This window comes from Zonotrichia leucophrys, chromosome 3, assembly GCF_028769735.1.
Source record: "Zonotrichia leucophrys gambelii isolate GWCS_2022_RI chromosome 3, RI_Zleu_2.0, whole genome shotgun sequence".
Classification (NCBI taxonomy): domain Eukaryota; kingdom Metazoa; phylum Chordata; class Aves; order Passeriformes; family Passerellidae; genus Zonotrichia; species Zonotrichia leucophrys.
The window spans coordinates 67,542,614-67,555,578 of NC_088172.1; the positions used below are offsets into that span (position 1 = coordinate 67,542,614).

The 12,965-nt window shown below is 46.9% G+C and overlaps 1 protein-coding gene across 5 annotated transcripts in view; it reads left to right on the forward strand.

Annotated features, from left to right (window-relative positions):
• The first annotated feature begins 3,765 nt into the window (after positions 1–3,765).
• The window catches only part of PDE10A (phosphodiesterase 10A), a 169,170-nt gene continuing 159,970 nt past the window's right edge, over positions 3,766–12,965 (forward strand). For 4 of the 5 annotated variants that reach the window (XM_064708652.1, XM_064708654.1, XM_064708653.1 and 1 more), the window contains exon 1: positions 5,743–7,009. In XM_064708652.1, the coding sequence (XP_064564722.1) occupies positions 6,151–7,009 (859 nt within the window). In that variant the 5' untranslated portion in view covers positions 5,743–6,150. Of the gene's footprint in view, positions 4,040–5,742; positions 7,010–12,965 lie in introns of those variants that run through there. The other variant, XM_064708656.1, reaches the window with a different exon arrangement.

Sequence of the window (12,965 nt, forward strand, 5' to 3'; positions counted from 1 at the left end):
AGTCAGTATTAACCTTTCCTTTTGGATTTTTGTTAAATCTATTCTTTAGTTTATGTAAAGAATAGAATTTTTTAATGTTCCAGTTGAGTACAGGATAGAAGTAACTTATTTGTCTGTAATGGATAGCAAATTGTAACAAATTTCTATCATAAATTAACTCTAGATTTCATTATGAAAACAGAAAGATAGAACTACAAAAATCCTGATAAAACTGTTTATTTTTCTTGCAATAAAAATGGCTCTTCCAACAGTACTAGGTAACATCAATGCTGTTGCCTATGCTGCTAACTATACATCCTTTGCTGTTTGTGTTTCATTATTGCTTCAGAGGCCCTGGTCCCAGGCCATGATCCTGTTCTGCTGAACAGGATTCAAAAGATGGTTTTTGTATCAAAAAGCTTGCAGTGTTTCTGCTGCTTTGGGTTTATAATAAAGCATCTCCATAAAGAAAGCTGCTACTAGAGTTTTAACTTCTTTAAAGGGCAGTTTTTCTGGAGAAGTGTCCCCTACTTTAATAACAGTAATTTAAATGAAAGCAGCCATTTCACTCTTTGAAAATCCGCTAAATAAAACCAATAAATATCTGGTTTTTGTTCTACATGGGAAAGCACAAAATGCTAGATGGCTTCATAAGGCTTTGTTTGGCTTCTTTCACAGTCTTTTATAGAAAACAAATCTGAGTACAATTATTGTAAATGTTTCCCTCTGTATATTGACACTAGCTTTTTATCCATTTTAAAATGAATCTTTTTTTTTTATTTCAATGTAATATTTAGTAATGTGTCTACCCGAAAGTTTTGTGATTAAAAATGTCCTAGTTTTGCACATGAAGTATCTCCTTTCCATAAAGAATTGTAGTTTTCCCCTGGAAAATAATGCTGAAAACTTCTCTTTTGTGTGTTTCTAGGAAGAAGTAAAAAAAATGGCAGGAAATGGTCTTCACAGCATAACACTTCTAGACAAACTTTTATCATATATAGTTCCAGCCACAGAACCTTTCAGCTGTGTTGAAAGCTGAGCAGAAAGTGAAATGGCATAGCAGAGCTGAACAAAATACTGAAAGTAAACTAGATATTTATCTACTTTTTTATTATGATTTTTATGGATGTCAGTTATCTCTGAACTGACCTGGACTTCTTAAAAAATAGGGGTTTTTTATTTTCTGAAAAAATTGTCATTCATTTTCTATCTCACAGTATTTCTTCTGCACCTGGACTAGGTAGTTCCCCAGAATATTTTCAAGATGGCTGCTAGCACATGTTTGCCTGTTGCCAACACTTGCAGTTAATATCCGGGTGGAAGAGGTTGCTTGGATGAGTGTTTGTGGGAATCAAAGAAAATGGCTGATACATACCCTTTAAACAAACTTACTCCTTGCATGAGTGTGGTGTTTGAGAATTGTCCTTTGTAAGAACAAACTCCTATGAAGTAAGAGATTCTATAAATTACTCTTAAGATTTTAGGAAACAATGTCTTTTCTGGAGGTTTCTAATTTGTGATAGCAATTCACTATCTGGGTGGCAATTACTATGTTCTGTAAGATAAATTACAGGAAAATCCCTGGGGGAAAAAGAAAAACCAAACCCAAAAGAATTATTTTTATCAACTTGCTCAGCACTTTTGTATAAATATTTTTACTTGTATTTACTCAGCCTCAGAGCTTGGGTTTTAGCTGCATTTATCCTTTTGTTGCCTCTGCCCCACATTTCCAGCAGGTTGCTTTCTCTCTATTTCATTGTGGCTGCTTCTGTCTCACCCACATTGAGGTGTTTGGTTCCACCAGCTCCTCTACTGCTGTCATCCTACATTTTTATAAACTCCCTTTCCCCATATTCTGTCCTATTTTTTTTTTTTTTCCCAAGGAATAGGTCATACATGGTAGAATGGACTCAGGGTATAAAGATGAGATAAGAGGATTTACCAGACAAAAGAGTGGGACCAGATAAAAGATGAGTCACTGTCATTCTTAAAATGGAGCCAACAGAACTGGGAAAGAACAGAGTTTTTTTTTGTTTAAGCTGTATTTAATACCAAAAAAATCTTTGTTATAACTTTGTTTTTTCCCCACAATGTTTTTTCTTCAAGTATGTTGACTAATATTGCCAAATTATTGCCAGACTTATTTGCTGCTTTCAAACCAGGCCTATGCTTGTAAGTATAATGCACCTGATGGCTTCAGTGACCTCCTGATGGCTTTAGTGTGCTGTGACTTCTGAATTCCCATGAAATCACATTTATCCATGTAAAAACAACTAAAATCCTTTGCTCATGGTTGCACTGACACAGGGCATTTGTACCTGAACCCTTTCACCTGGCACGAGGGAATGCACCAAAGTATTTTAACTTGCATTTTGTTGTGTTTCTGCATTTTTAAAATCCTTTTTTCTTCAGGGGGAGAGGATGTGTGGGGGGCTGACGTAGCGAATCTCACGTTTCCTATTGGAGTGGGTGAGACTTCTCTGTAAATGACGTGAGTATATGGTTAGTGCCACAGTGGGATCAGTGTCATCACTGCTCCGTGGCAGTGCAAATGTTGATGCTGACTGAACCATGAAAACCCAGAGTGACACTGATGAGCAAATGTGATTCACCACTAATTTATCCCCAGGTATTGAGATGGCCATGTCTGCAAGTCTGTATAATTTACAAATATAAATGTAGAGAGCTTGAAAAATAATTTTCACTGTTATCTAACTTTTTTCTGTGATTGCTTTTGCTTGCCCAGCCAAGAAGCAGGTGATCAATCAGGTATGAATTGCCAATGGCTAATGAATAGTAATCAGATGAATAGTTTGTAAACAACACTTAACCTGAAAACTGCTTTTCTAGAATATCTGATTATTTTTTCCAAATCAAAATGTATTTTGCCTGTTTGATGAACACACAGATACATATTTATACATGCACAATTGATATGCTTCGTATGAATACACAGATATCCACTCTGAGACAGTGATATTTGAACAACTGCAGTTTGGATGAGCAGCAATTGAGGAATTTAGCATAGTTAAACAAGATTTCTACAATTATAAATTGACGATGTAAAGTATCAGTAATTTACTTTTTTAATTGACAGAAAAATTTGTTACTAATCTGTCTAAAGGACCTACTTTAATTTTTTTGGGTGACTGGCTCTTGCTTTTTGTCAGTCGTTTCAATCTGATTTTAGCTCTTTCAATTTAAACATTTTAGTATAAGAGTTTTTCTAGTAAGAAATGGTTAATTGCTAAACAAACAGGCTGCAATAACAAAACACCATTCGCTGAAATTTTTTTTCCATTAACAAAACTTTCTCTTGGAGAATTTAAATATTCACTGAATCTCTGGTCCTTGTGCAGCAGTTTTCAGGGAAAAGCTCTCTATGTAGTGGTTGGACTTAAGGAAATAAAAGAATCTCACACAAATAGGCATATAAAATAGAAGTTATTAAACTATTTTGGTAAAGGCAAATGTCCTAAGAGAAAGTGTATCACAAAACAGATTCAGTTTTCTGCATTTTAGTTCAGGATTTTTAGGCAACAGGTTTCAAGAACCATGCAGACAGAAACAGTTAGTAAAACTTGAGTTTTCTTGGTTTGTTTTGTGGGGTTTTTGTTTGTTTCATTAGATTCTCTAATCTGTTTTTGCATTCTAAACCTTTTTCAAACTCTGTGGATTGTTTCTCACTGTTACTGAACATTTAGCTGGCGGGAGAGGCACTTTAATTTGAGAGCGTTGCTATTTTCAGAAGAATATCTATTTCAGCGTTACAGATTGATACATAAAGACTCTAGCTGTAACAGGAGTTGGTGTGTTTTCTAGCATTAAAAGAAGTCCTGAAATGATAAATATAAAACACTTGAACGATTTAAAATAAAACCCAAAAGCGTAGGTTTACACTGTTTTCGAAGCAGGAGTCGAAATTCGAAAGAGCGAGCCTAATTTTGAACGGAAATAGGAAGACTGCGGTAGTTGGATGAGGATTCCCACCGGCACCTGGACCCGGTGATGCAGCACCTGGAGTGGCGGCGGACGGCGTGGAGGTCTGATCTCCGGGAAGGTAGAGGAGCAAAACAGAATCTCCCGCTTTTCGGGTGCCCTGCTGGCAGCGGCACCACAAACACCTTTTCCGCCACTATCCGCAACGGTGGCGGCGGTGCCCGCTCCATCCCCGCCGCGGGCAGCGCCCGCCCTGCCTGCTCGGGGACCCCGCCGCGCCTCAACAAAATCTGCTGCCCGCGGCACGGCGGCGGCCCCGCATGGGTGGGCAGCGGCGCGGCGCCCGCTTCTCCTCCCGCTAGCGGCGGGGAGCGCCGAGGGGATGCGTCGTGCACCTGGGGACAGCGGTTCCCTGCGCCCCGTCCAGGCGGCTGCGGGGCAGGAGCGCCGGGCGCGCTGTCGTGCCGCGGCGGGTGTCACTGCGCCGGGCTCCCGTCCCTCGCAGCCGGGCCCCGGAGGTGTCCCCGCGCTGGCGGTCGGCACCGCGGTGCCCCGAGGGAGCTCCCGCCTGCCTGGCGCTCGGGCAGCCCGCCTGAGCCCCCGCCGCGGCCGGGCACGCCCCGACGGCCGCCGGGCGCGGGGAGGCGACGCCGGGCACCGCAGCCCCCGCCCGGTGAGCGCCGCCGTTCGGGGCGAGAGCAGGGGCGCCAAGCACGGGCTGCACCGCCTGCCCGGGTGATGAACGGTGCTGGCCGGTTCCCGGCGCTGACAGTGCTGGGCGCACGGCTGCCCCGGCAGGGCAGCTCGGCGGCGGGGAGCCCGACGCCCGGGGGCTCCGGTCGTGCCGACGGGCGGCGCGGGGCATCGGCTCTACGACGGCCGCGGTCCCGCTCGGCCCGGCCCGACGGGAGCGCTCGGCAGGGCTGAGGGGAGCCCCGTAGCAAACTGGCGATGCTGGCCTCCTTTTCCTGCTGCTGGAGATGAATCCCGGTGGGCTCGGCCCTCTCCTCCCGCCTCTCGGCAACTGACGAGCAGGGCAGAGAGAATTTAGGGCGAAAACGAAATACAGGCGGCGGGGGCTTTGAGCGCGGTCATCGGCCCCGCTCCAATCCCAGCCCGCCTTTGGGCTTCCCTTGGCCGGGCGTTTGGCCGGCGGCTGCCCCGCTGAGGGCCGCCGCAGCGCGGACCGCAGAGGCACCGGGACGGGCGGGCTGCGGCCAGGATAGCGGGGGGAGGCGGCGGGGAGGGACCCCGGGTGCCCAGGGACCCCAGCGCCCGGTCGAGCTGGCGACTGGCCAGCGCGACAGGCTCCACTGGCCAGCGACAGTGCCAGTGCTTGCAGAGCAAGGCCGGTGTCAGCCCCGGGACCACACTGCCCCTGAGAGCAGGATCTGAGGCAGCCTCCGGGGAACTGGAGGGCTGGGGTTGAGGGGTGGGTGGCTGTCAGTGTGCCAAGTGGTGGGAAAGGCAGGGGGCAGCCAAAGCAAACACGTGTGACGCTGAGCGTCGGGGAGGGTCTGCGCATCTTCGCGTGGAAATGGTGTTGGATGCCCCGCAGAAACGGAGGGGCAGCTCTCGGGTGGTCCGGCCCAGGAATAGCAGGGCGTCCGCCTTTTGATCTCAGCAGCTGGAATTGTGTGTTTTAAATAATGACACCGCATAGGGAGGATCTTTTCCTCGTGTTTCTCCCCGCTTTCCCTTTAGATAGCCGCTGTGCTGTAGCTCCCGTGTGCGCGCCGAGCAGTGAGAGGAAGGGAGGGAGGGAGCCTGGGAAGCGCTGGCTCCGCCAGTGGGCGTTTTCTGGCGGCCGGCGCTGGTGTGGAAGCGGCACTGCAGTGACTCTATCTGCCTCTTTGCAGCCGAGCGCGCACATACGGGGCAATATTTGCCTCGCTCGAAGAAAATACAGATTGTTGCCGTTTTCTTACTTTGAATGCGAGGTGGGAGCATGGGGAAAAGCGGACTTTAAAGGGGATTGAAGCCGCTTGGCGGTCGGTAGCGCCTTGTCCCCTCTGGCCTAAAGGGGGAACGGAAATGTGAGGATTTTATGAGGGCGGGGAGCCGGGGTGCGGAGGAAATACTGCCCGCGAGTTGCCGGAGGGAACGCAGGACGGATCCGCGGTTGCCCCTTGTTTGGTTCCGTCCTTTTTCGGCTTCTCCTTTCGCTTTACTACCTATCTCAGCTAGACGTCCTGCCTTAAACTACCGCGAAAGGGAGGGAAGAGCGGAAGCATGTCCAACCCGGAGAAGCGGATCTTATCCCGCCCCTCGGCCCCCCTAGCTGCAGCGCCCGGGGAAAAGCCCGGCTCCGGCAGCCGCCCGCTCCACTCCCATGGCCAGAGCGGTGGAGGTGGAGGCAGCGGCGGGTCTCCTCCTCCTCCCCCCGCTCCTGGAGGCGACTCGGCTGCCTGCAGCTCCCTCTCTCTCCTCCTAACAACCACCAGCAGCAGCAGGAGCCGCGCTACAGGCACAGCCTCCTCCGCCGTCTCCGCCAGCATCGTCTCTAGAGCGGCAGCGGCTCCTTTCCTCGTTCCAATCCCCTCCTTCTCCTACGCTTCTCCATCTTCTTTTTATTTCTTGCCGCCGCCTCCTCGTTTCCCCTCCTCATTTTCCTTTAACCTCACAAGTCTCCAAGGGAGGGAAGGAGGAGGAGAGGCAGCGAGAGCGGCAGGAGGAGGAGGTGGAGGAGGAGGAGGAGGAAGAGATGTTGGCGGAGCAGCAGCAGCAGCTCACTTGATCGCCCATCCAGGCGGCAGCGGCAGGAGGAGACTCTTCTGTTCTTCCTCCATCCAGGGCTTGCTGCTCCGTTCCGCAGCCGGCGGCCCCCGGCAGCACCACTCCCGGCTCCTCCTCTCCCCAGCCGCCTCTCGCCCGTGGTCTTGCAATTCCCTCGGTGCTGCAGCAGCAGCCCGCGGCGACGGGATCCGAGGAGGCGACGGCCCCGGCGGGAGCAGGACTCCTAGGCGGCAGCAGCGGCAGAGAGGCGCCTTCTTCTCCTTCTCGTCTCCCCTACTCCTAGGGCCAGACATGGAAGATGGATCTAATTCTGCAAGCTGCTTTAGGAGGTTTACGGACTGTTTCTTGAATACAAGTAGGTACCGGAGCGCTGTGCCCGGCGGCGGGTCGCGCGTGTCTCGGGGGAAGGCGAAGGGCTGTGTCCGAGGCTGGGTGCATGCCTTGTGCAAAGGGCATTTCTTTGTGAGCGGGGGGGAAGCGAGGACACAAAGGGGCCGTATACGTGGGGCGTGCGTGGACGCATGGAGGAGCGGCCGGGTGTGTATTGAGGATGCACGGACAAAGGGGATGCTGGATGTAATTGAGTGCTCTTTGTGGGAGCTGGCTGGTAACGCCTCGAGGATTTCGGCATCGTTCCGGTGTCAGACAACTCTACGTGTATGTATGTCAGCCTTTTGCCTGGTACATGCTTAATTTGCTCAGGAATGACACGTAGAGGAATGGAGACTGTCCCCTACTTACTCGAACAGGCAGAAAGGAATCATTATGGTATCGGCAATTGACAGAAAAGCGGCAGCGGAGGACCGAAAAGGGTGAAATGGATCGCTTCTTTCTGAATCCCCCATCAGATCTGCCACGCGCGTTCACATTCCATATTTCTGATTCGGCTTTGGTACCGAGTGCCGCCTTCCTCTGGCCGTGGCTCGTTGTAAGGCGGGCCAGGAGCCCGGGAGGAAACATGTGCTCCTTGCTACGAGGGGCTGGCACTGGAGCGGGGATAGTGGCCGGCTGCCGGGGAGGGCGGAATAAAGCGGGGCGATTGAGGCGCTCCACAAAGGGCTCCCCGCAGCCAGCCGTTCCCGAAGCCTCGCCGGCTCCACCGAGCCCGAGGGCGGGGGCCGGGCGCGGGGCCGCGGTGGCCCCGTGCGGGCGGCACTGGGGCCGGAGCTCGGCCTGCTCTCGGTGCGGGGCTCGGCGTGGGGAGCGGCCCGAGCCCTGCGGCGGGCTGTGCGAGCGGGGAGAGGCTGCGCACGGCAGGAACTCCCCGTGGGCAGGCAGGGACGGGCGGCCCCGCTGCCCCTCGGGGGTCTCGCCCTCCGCCGCCCGGGCGCTTCCCCGGCACGCCGCTCCCCGGGCTGGCCTGGGCCCGGAGCGGCCGGGGCTTCGGGCCGAAACCTGCCGGGTCTGCCGGCCCCTGGCCCCGCCAGCCCTCAGTTCCAGCGCCCCGCCGGGAAACGTGTGCCGGGCTTCGGTGTGCTCACGGGACTGAAGAATTTACAAGCAGTGCTTGTATCAGGGCTGAAATATATATTTTATATATATTTAAATTGTATAGGGAACTTTTTTTTTAGCTTGTCTAGTATTTTGATGCTTAGGATGATTTCTAAAAGCTGTGGCTATGTTTTCTTCTTGTGACGGCTCCTTAGTTTGTGGATCTGTGCCTTAAGGTGTCCCTAGACTGAATTTTAGTCTGTTAGTATACTTTGTTATAGGTGGCTTTTTGGATGCAGGTGAACCGTATATGGTTCATTGGGGAGATGTGAGAAGAACTACAGAGATGTCCACTGAAACCTCATTGTTTTATTACTTAAGCATTGTCTTAGGCACAAGAGCCTGCAAGTGTGGTAGTACTTGTGTTCCAGAGTAGTGGTGAATAAAGATGATTATTGTATTTGTTGCACTGTCTTTTTTCAACTTTATTCAATAGTTGATTATGGCACAGAGCCACATACTTGTTTAGTCTTGAGACCTGAAGGGAATCCTAAACCCTTCCAGGTTTAGTTTTCTTTGTGCTTGATAAGGGTAGAATGCCGCCATGCATGTGGTACAATGCTGGTGTTTTAAAATAAGTGGTCGTGAGAGCAAGGAACTGAACGAGGGAATGTGTATCATGTGGGGCAATTCACTCCTATGCTAGACAAGGAAAAAGATGATGTGGAAAACATCAGCTTTGTTTAGAACAGCTTTAAAAGCAGTAGTGAATTCAACTTAAGCTACTTTATGAACTCTTGAACACAAGAAATTTGGTCGTCTTTCACTGACTGTGACCTCTGACTGAAGATTTTCCGGCAGGCAGGAAAGGAGCAGAACTGTTCTTTCCCCTGTGAGTTTACTGACGTCTAAGAAGACATGCAGTCTCTCTCTGTGGAAACACTTTTCCATACTCCGCAGCCCGTGCTCATGAAACTTCCAAGAACTTAAAATGTGCTATTCTCTGCTCTTCTTTTGGATGTGATTGATACTGACCAGCGGGCTCAACAGGTATTAGTGAGGCCAGATAGACTGATGGACTGACATTGACATGCGGTGCGTATGCACATATGTGTACCTTCCCCTCTCTCCCTGAGTAATTGCATAAATCTGATTTCCTTAGGAAACCAGGCTGAAAAAAGGAGGGGAGGGAAGTCAAACGAGATAGTGTTCAGTTCCAGTGCAGCTCCTGCAAAGAGCACTTGTCCAACTGTTTGGAGTGCTGTGCACAGTCCTGTTACGGTGCAGCCGGAAGGCTATCATTGTTTTGAAGAGGATGAGATCATGTAAAATAATGAAGATAATGTGCTGTGTCTCATAGCTTTTGTTTCCTGAATTGTATTTTAAGTTCTAAATCATATCCATGTGCATATATATGCTCTTTGACTTTTAAGACCAAAAAAAAAGAGCCTAAATATTTTTGAAGGGAACCTGAGGGGTTCTGTAGGGAAGAGAACTGAGATGAGTCCTCCTGGAGAGAATATTTAAAAATGGCATAACAAAATCCTCAAGAGTGGAAAACACTGAAATTGCTAGAGATGTATTCCTTCTTTCATCTCAGCTCTTTTGACTTGCATGCTCTTCAGTCAGGATTTTGGTTAAAAGATTATTCTTATTAAAATTTTAAGGTTCTGCAATACTCCCTTTGTGCCATATCTGGCTATTTCTCTTATAAAAATTTCTAATGAAACACTGGACTGCAGAAGCGTATATGAACTTTGTGTGATGTATGTTGTTTTTTTCTTAACTGTTTAAAGTCTTGGCTCATAACAGTGTTTTAAGAAACTTTGAGTATTGAACATCCTGGACCAATACTCCAGTGGAGTTCTGTCATATTTAAAATACTGCAAGTTGCCAGGTATTCCAGTATTTCAGGTTTCTGGGAAATGTCTTGCCTTTAGGGGGGCATCCCATCTTCCTTCCACATTCCAGGTCTTCGGTCATGGTGCAGGTGCAGCATATGTCATCTGTGTCCCATGAGTCTACTGGCAGGTATGAGTTCTTTACACTGTGTGGGCTTTCTGCTTGTCAGAGAATTATGAGTGTATTTTTTATTGTATACAGTTACCTTTTCTCTGGCTGTTTTAGTCCATACCTTCACATGCCACATGCTAAGGCTTTCTGGTTAAGCAGCACTCTAAGAAAGAATACATGCAAGATATGTTATTCAGGAAAAAAATAGCAATTAAAATTTAAATAATGTCAAAAGTATTCCTGTTACTTGATCTAATGGAAAAATTAATCTTGTCTTGACTCTTGTTTTTCCTGGTCTGTGTATTCATTTTTTTTTTGCAGTCAGGGTGTTCTAAGTTAAATTCTGATCTTCAGCAATTAATCCCTTGTGTGAAGGTGGACAGAATTTGGTTTTCCAATTAAATCATGCTAAAAATTTAGAATATGTAAGAAATGAAATTGTCTGGTTTTCACCCCATGGATTCTGACTCTTCGTTAATTGAAAGCAAAATTATCGCTAAAGTAGGATATAGTTATGATAAGTGATGTCACTCCACAGCTCCCATCACAACTGGTGTTTCACATTTTTCATTAATGTTTAGGAACACCATGTATCCTGGTCTGAAGCACTACCTCTCTACTTAATGGGATAACAGAAAAATACATTGGGCAGACAGAAAGGAATGGCATGGAAAGCTAATGAAAACCATGCAAGCACAAGCAGTTAAGAGTGGAGAAAGGCTTGCTTTTCCAAGTCAGGTGTTTTTACAAATGGTTGTCTGTAAAACATGCAGACAACCATTTGGAATATCTAAGGTTCTGTCCCTTTGACTCCTCAGCTCTGCTGCCTGTGCCTGATGGTTTGGGAGTCCCTAGCGCTCACAAGCCTTGAGAGAGGAGGTAATGCCTTCCGTGGTAACTCAGTAACCTGGCTCCTCCTGTGAGATGAGCTGTGGAAGGTGTGATTATGCACAGTGGGACAGTTTAGATGAGTTGGGAGATGGCTTCTTTTGGCCGCTTGTGTGAGGAGGTTGGCAGCTTGTTTAGAATACTAAATAATACAAGGCTGCCAGCTTCATTCACCCCATTTGTGTCCTTTTCTTTTTTGCTCATGTTTAAGCCAACCTCATCAGCTGGACGTGGTGAAAACCTGAAGTGTAAAGATGTGTTTTTATTCAACATGTATGTGACTTAGTGACTTGATTTTGAAAGTCAAGTGAGTTCTTACTTGCACTAATGATCTAGGGCAAAAACCTGGCTGTCTTGCTCTTATGTCATCCATCATACAGATCAGTACACCAGTAACTTCTGTTCAGTTTTAAGATTCTGTGCCATTTTCTAATACACATAGATTATAACCAACGTTCTCTCAATATTATGGAATCATGGACATAGAAAGTTAAGAATGAGAGTCTTTGAGTGAGTGGATTTTAAACTGGGAAATGGCTTATGCAGCTTGTTGATTGATGTTAACCTTGCTTGTGTTTAAAATTGTATTTTAGATTGAGTTTAGTATCAGCTCATTTTTTTAAATGCCACTTTAAAAAGTATTTGAGTTTCAGGTAATTCTGTTTAATACTTGAGCATTTGATTTCTGTTTGTTTTATAATATTACAATGTTTGCACTGTTGGCACTATTATTGTATTCTAAAAGAAAGCTAAATCATAAGTAAAAATATATATATATATAAAGAAAAAAGGCTGTTTGAGGGTTTTAAAATTGTTTTTATACTCCCTCTGCTGGCTGTTTCAATTACAAGTACCTGTACTTGAACATTGTTACTAAATCTGCTTTTTATTTTACGGTTTTATCAAATAAGTTGTAAAGTGCATTGATATAATTTTTTTTTTAAGTATAATTGTTAAATGAAGAAACATGGTTTGCAGGAATGGGAAGTCTGACACTTTTTTTTATGGAACAGTGTTTCCATTTTTGTTATACCTTGTATTGATTTTAACTCCTGTCCTAAAAGCAGTTGAATCTTTGGGTGTTTTGGTCCCATCTTCATTAGTAAATTTCACAGAAATAACAATTCATATATTGTTCCAAACTATTTGTTTATCTGTTTCATTTGCTGTAGCAAATATATTGTCCAGCTTTGAAGGACAGCTGTGATAACACACAAATGGTTATGCTATCTTTTGTTAAATGAAAAAAAGATAAAATTCAGTCCTGAGTTTGACTTTCTTCTACAAAATTAGCTGTAATGCTGCACTCAAAGCGTTCTGTGAATGTAAGGGATAATTTTTTAAGGTAGTGATTTTGTTACGGTAGTGTAGAGTAGTGTTCATCCAAAATATTTATACCACCCAAAAATTGTCATTTCTAGGAATCTCAGAGATTGCACAGAAGGGTTGCTTTATATGTTATAGAAATGAAGCCATTGCATTTCCCATGGGCGTCAGTTATGGCGGAAGCAGTTCAGTATTTCTTGTTGGTGTTTCTGCCGAAGTTCCAGGCTGCTCGGCAGTGTGTCCTCGCTGGCGCTGGTGCTGGGCTTCCCCCGCTCGCTCGCTCGGATGGAGTTTGCAGAGTGCCACCTGCTGATTGACAGCTCCCGGAGCGCTGCCGCCTTTGCTTCCTGGCGGCTCCCCCAGCTCAGCCTCCCTTGGCTTGGGCAGGTGACAAGTCGGTGCAGTTGAGCCTGGCAACTGTGTGGAATCAAGTCTCAGCTTTGAGCTCTGCTCTTAAATGATGCATTTCTTTATTCCTAATTTGTTTCAAGGTGAGGACACAGGATTTTCATCCTGGCAGGTGGGCTTCCCTTGCCATCTTTGTCCCCTTTTAAAAGCTTGTGAGAAAGCGTCATATTTCTGTGGTTTCTTCATCACTTCTAGTCAAGCTGTCATAATTAGTGTGGGAAGAACCAGCCTGGCTGGTGTTTATT